This window comes from Charadrius vociferus, unplaced genomic scaffold, assembly GCF_000708025.1.
Source record: "Charadrius vociferus isolate BGI_N301 unplaced genomic scaffold, ASM70802v2 scaffold104, whole genome shotgun sequence".
In the NCBI taxonomy this organism is placed as follows: Eukaryota; Metazoa; Chordata; class Aves; order Charadriiformes; family Charadriidae; genus Charadrius; species Charadrius vociferus.
The window spans coordinates 2,816,070-2,821,895 of NW_009648255.1; the positions used below are offsets into that span (position 1 = coordinate 2,816,070).

General features: G+C 48.4%; 1 protein-coding gene across 1 annotated transcript in view; it reads left to right on the forward strand.

The window, feature by feature from the left end:
- Positions 1-16: 16 nt before the first annotated feature.
- Positions 17-5,826, forward strand: part of LOC104285962 (schwannomin-interacting protein 1) — an 11,615-nt gene continuing 5,805 nt past the window's right edge. The window contains exons 1-2 of the mRNA XM_009884490.1: positions 17-73; positions 3,918-4,036. Of these exons, the coding sequence (XP_009882792.1) occupies positions 17-73; positions 3,918-4,036 (176 nt within the window). The remainder of the gene's footprint in view (positions 74-3,917; positions 4,037-5,826) is intronic.

Consider the following 5,826-nt stretch of genomic DNA (forward strand, 5'->3'; position numbering starts at 1 on the left):
TCGGGGGGTGGATGGCATGGGTGAGGTCATCAGGAAAGCAGCCGCGCCGGCCGGGGAGGGGAGTTATAAAAAGGTAAGGGACAAAATGGAGCCTTTTGTCCGCCAACAGTCGCCCTCTTGGCAGGAGGGGGACCAGCCGAAACGCTGCCCAACACCCTCCCGGCGCGCTGGGTTTCGGGTGCCGGAGCAGGGGAGGGTTTGGTAGTGTTTAACGCGCCGGCGCGGGGCGGCAAACCTTCCTCGCTCTCTGCGTTTCCATGTCGCTTTATGGTAAAGAAAATGCAAAGAGATGTTTCCAAATGCATCCTCCTACCTGGAGACCCCGGGGGGTTTTAAGGCCGTTTGCCACGTGGCTTGAGATACGCAAGTTTTGCCTTTGGTTTTGCGTTTACCAGCAAACCAGCTGGGAGGGAAAAGGAGATAAAAACAAACACTCTGTGATTACAATTTCTGTTTGTAAATCCCCAAAACAGCCCTTGTGCTTTACAGAGAGAGAATAAAGCGCTGCCTGTGGGTCTGGAACTTTAAATATAGTAATTGTCCGTGGCTGGTAATGACAAACCCTGGCAAAAATAGCCTCAGTGGCCTGGCCGTGTCCCGGGCTGTGCACCCTGTTTGGTGCTGGGGGGGGATGGCTCCGATATCCAGCCTCCGCTGGCCTCACCGCGTTTTAACCCCTCGCATCGCAGTGGCACCGCCTGGCTGGGATGAGGTCCTGCCGAAGCATCGCTGGCAGCCGTTAATCGATAATTCGCTATATAATTCGCCTCTTCTTCCCTCTCCAAACAGGCAGCACCTTAGCAAAGCGCGCCTGGTCGTCGGTGCGGGGTTGGGACCCATCGGTACAACTCCAGAAGTTATTAGGGGTTATTAGGGCCGTTATTAGGAGCTGGCTGCTCTACCCAAAGTTGGGGGGGGAGGGTACGGCGAGGAGCCTGGCAAATCACTGCTACACCTCAACGCCGAATAAATCCTCCATGTGCAATTTTACGTGCTGTTTCGGGTGATGTCTGTAAGGAGGGAAGGCTGCTAGTGCAGGTGCCTGCGTGCTAAATAGCGGGGAGCGTACGTGGTGAAAAGAGCAGTCCAGCTACTACTTGGGAAGCGACAAATAACACAGTATGTGTCCTGGTTTGAGGGCAGTATGGACTTTGCTCGGTTTCCCAGAAAACTGCAGAAATCTTGTGCTCCCTGCCATGGGCATTCGCTCTCCATCCAGCATTGAGGCGGTTGGGGACGGGCCCCGGCATCAGCGGTACCTCCGTGTGCCCCCAGGGATGGGGTTGTGTGGAAAGAAGGCATATATTGGATAAATTCGGGCTCTCAAACAAAAACTTAGGGTTTTTTTTGGTGTTGGGGACGGCCCGTGTCGGAGGCGGGTGGGGAAGAGCCCGAGTGGTTGCGTACAATCTGCAAACGCCAGTGATGCGATGGTGATAGATTTATAAATGGCAGTAATTAGAGCGGGCGGCGGGGCTGGGAAACGGTGGGCTGAGTCCGCTCTGGGGGGGAAAGGCTGAACCTCCCCCCCGAGGTCGTTCGCCTTTACTGGAGCGGGATTGTAAAGCCTTTGACGTGGAGGCGGTCACAGCCCTCCTCTGACATTGTGTTTTTATTCGTGGGCTTAAACAAAGGTAGTTCCTGACCTTCCCAATTGGAAGGTCAACAGTAAGAAGGAAAACATCCGCCCCAAACTGGTTTGCCTTGAAAATAAAAAGCAGCCTTTTGTTTAAAATTAATTGTCTGAACCGGACTTCAGCTCTGCAGACCCCTGAAATACATGCGTTTTGTGATTCAGTGTCAAAATACACGTTTAAATAACATGGGTTTATGTTTTTTTCTTGCTAGCGCCTCTGCATTTTGAGTATTTGGTGCATTATTTTTTATATACTGAGCAAGTAATATTCGATAATCAAAAAACCACTTGCAATTTTCCTTCTCGATTTAGAATTTTCACTACCCGGCTCCGGATGCACACTGCAGCTGTCGGGTCATTTATCTACAAGCCTAAAGTCCAGTTCCCTTAGGTATATTCTATTTCGTAGTAACTGTTCCCTATTTTATAATAACAAATGGGACTCTTGATTTCTTTATGGTCATTAGCTTGTGTCTGGCTTATAAAATGGGATATTCTGAGCTCAGTCCTGGGAGCGGTGTTATTTAGTATCCTCAGTAATGACCTGGCGGAGAAAACAAATTGCACGTTGATTAAATGTACAGATGTGGAAGTGGGAGCAGGTGCGGCTGGGTGGGAAACGGAGCAAAATTAAGAAGGATCGGGAGAGACAGCCCCATCTGAAAGGGGTGAATACGTTGGAGTGTGCCTGTATTTCTGTGTGTTTTAACTCAAAGAAGAGTAGTTTCCAGCAGGCACAGAGTAGGTGGGTACGCTGCTGAGGGAGGGAGCCGTCCCGGCTGGCTGGGATGTGGAGATGTGCTTTGGGCTCCTGATTTCTGTCGGAACACAAGGAAAATCAGAAAAAAAGATGGGAAGATGTGGGAGAAGATCATCTGAGTTGGAAAAACGGGGGAGGTTAAGTATCCCTGACTCCATGAAATATTGATGCGCTGAGGGATGCGGCTGGTTCTCACAGGGGAGACACCCGCCCTGTGCATGGGGAGATGGGCACCATGAGGAACCGGCACGGACAGCCCTGTCTCTGGTTTCAGTCCACTAAAAAAAATACTTCTCCCTCATTTTTACTTTTATTTTTTCCCACTGTGCTGCCTTCACTGGCAGGGCTGGCTATTTTTTCTTCTAGATCTAGCTGCCTCTGTGTGATTAAGGCGTCGATTATTGAAATGTGAAAAAGCAAAAGTAGAAAAACACAGTGGGGCGGTCTGGGTAGAACTTCGGAAACTGGGAGCTGAACCCCAAAACTCGATACCACTTGATGCTGCGGGGGTTACTTTTAATATTTTAAATATTTTAAATAAAAGGAGTTAGGTTACAAATGAAGTACGTGTTTTGGGGTGGGATTGGCAACATAATGGGCAGTGTGATAACGTAACGTCTGTAGTCAGCACTCGAGTTGGAATTAAATTATTTGCTATTTTAAGTTAATAATTTGCATTGTGTTATATTTCGCTTCCTTGTGTCAAAAAAAGTGCTTTGTTTTTACTTAGATGAAATATGGGAAGCACAGCTATATTAGTGAACACGATGGAAGCAGCCTGCGCTTGCCTGATACGTTTTTTTCTGTTGTGTATTCTTGATCAAGTATTATGTGTTATTTTAAAATGAAATGTTTGAGGGCTTCGGGATGTTCCTTCTATCAATAACTTGCTGCCTTGTATGAATTTGTTGTCAGCGTTGGCACATAATCTGTTCGTGACAGACACCGGGATAGTACCGGTACTAATTTTGAATGCAGATCTGTGATTTTCATTTATTGCACATTGATTACACAGTCATCTCCATCATCATCAATCGGTGATTGATTTTCAATCACTTTGTAGCTTGCTTGCTTATTCAAAAAAACATACATAAAAACACATTGTTAAAACTGTGGATAATTTGATGGCAATGGTTAAAAATACATCTCTAAGCACGTTGGCAGAAGAAGGATTGTGTGGTTTTGGAGGCTGCTCAGGGAAGTGGAAGATGCTCATGGTGTGCGCGTGGCCTCGGTGGCTATATATGGGTATAGGTAGAGATATCGATATATATTAGGTATATATCAGATGTGTACTTTAGATATGTGTGTATACCTATCAGTATGTGGAGAGGGAGAGATGTAGACGGGCTTCTCTGTTGGGATGGGCTACGTGGCTCACCCAAGCCCGGGAGAGAGCTTGAGGGACACTGGGCATCATGGGCATCATGAGCGTGGGAGTGGAGCTGGTGGGACAACTCTTCTTCCTGCGCACTGGTGTGACCGGCAGCTTCATCCTTTCTTGTCACCCTTCCTTTTCAGGCCCAGAAGAATGAGCGGGAGTCCATCAGGCAGAAGTTGGCTCTGGGCAGTTTCTTCGACGATGGCCCAGGACTTTACACCAGCTGCAGCAAGAGCGGCAAGCCGAGCCTCTCCTCCCGGTAAGCCCAGCGGCCTCACAGCCGAGAACCTCTTTGGAGGCTGAAAAGCGTGAGATGCCTCCAGCGGCACGTCCTGAGACCTGCCCTTCAGAGGAGCCCTCAGTTTTTCCTTGCAACTGTGTTCTTGAATCTTCTTGTTTTGGAACAGCGTCTTATGCTCCAAATGCAGCAGTTGTCTGTTATGTAAATAATTGTAAATAATATGCTAAAATATTAGGTTAAAACTGTACGGTAGAGATATTTGGATGCCCAGAGGATAACGCAAATGAGCTGAATTTTCCTGAGATGGGTTTCCTTTTGGTTTTCATTTAGGATCTCTGCCCCAGGCAGTGGTGGAGTCCCCATCCCTGGAGGTATTTAAGGGTCATGTAGATGCAGTGCTCAGGGACGTGGGTTAGTGGTGGGCTTGGCAGTGGGTAAGGATTGGATGGATGATCTTACAGGTCTTTTCCCATCTAGGAGACTCTGTGATTCTGTGACTTGGGCAGACTGAGAACAGTGGTGGAAGTGTGATGAATGCACAACTGGAGTTATTGTCAGGAGAACAGTTGGGTTTGCTTTTTTTTTTCCCCAAGGAGTTCTTTACGTTGAGTTGCAAAATACTGAGGATTTGAATGTCTGAACGCCTGGTTTGATTCCAGATGTGCGTGTCCAAAGCAGGGCAGGGCTTGAGGATGGTCCCACCAGTCCTGGGTCAAGCAGCCTGGTGACGGTTGGTAAAAAAACACGGGTTTGTGACCGCACATCTTCCTTCAGCGGCCGGGGAGGTGGCAGCTGGTTGGAAACAGGTCCGATGGTGATAGCTAGCCCTGGTGACAGCAGGGCAGTGGAGACCAATTAATCTCATGCACAGAATGCACCAGAGAGTGGAAAAAAATGAGCTTTAACGTGGCTCGCTGCCTTCCCCCTACATCCACACACTCTGCGCGAGCTCTGCTCGCTGAACACCGCTCCATCCCCGGGGCGGGCGCATTGCATAGCACGGATACCGCACTTGATCTGATTTTTTAAATTTCTACATCAAATATACTCCAGAGAGGCTTGTTTATATTCAGCTACAGGGGAATAACCCGTGGCACTTGCAAAGCATCAAACACCTCCCACGTTGGGAGTGAAGACCAACCTGTTGCCATGGTGTGAGAGAAGAAAAAAAGTCTTAGAGAGGCATAAAACCAGGAGGAATGCTGTTATTACACCAGAGAGGTACAATTGTGAAATTAAATTGAACTGCAAGTCATTTGAAAGGGAAAACAGTTTTGTGCTGTGTAGTTACAGATAAACCAGGAGCTGCTATCTTGTAATTATAGCACGGGTCTAATTAACGCTGCACGGCAGGGTTTGGCAGCTGTGCCACGAGAAATTACCAGCTGTACCTGAACGCTTTGGCGTTTCATTAATATTTATAGTCCGGGCAAAGCATTAGTATTGCACGCTGCCCGTTACGGGACCTACAGGAACCTTTGTGGGACCATTGCTCTCGTTGAGCACTGTGCTGGCACACGAAATTAAAGAGCGTAAATTGCTGTGTTTGGGGCATTGGGGTCGTGTTCTCAGAAGGTACACGAGTCGCAGACCCACATTTTGCATTTGCTCTGCCCTTTCTGCGCAATGCAGTTTGAAGCAGAGCCAAGGGTAAAGCCTGCTCCCCGGCCTGGGTACCCGCGTCTGTCCACCACAGCTTCACGGCTGGTGTGGAATTATAGATACAGAATCACAGAATGGTTTGGGGTGGAAGGGACCTTAAAGGCCATCTAGTCCAACCTCCCCTGCCATGAGCAGGGACACCTCCC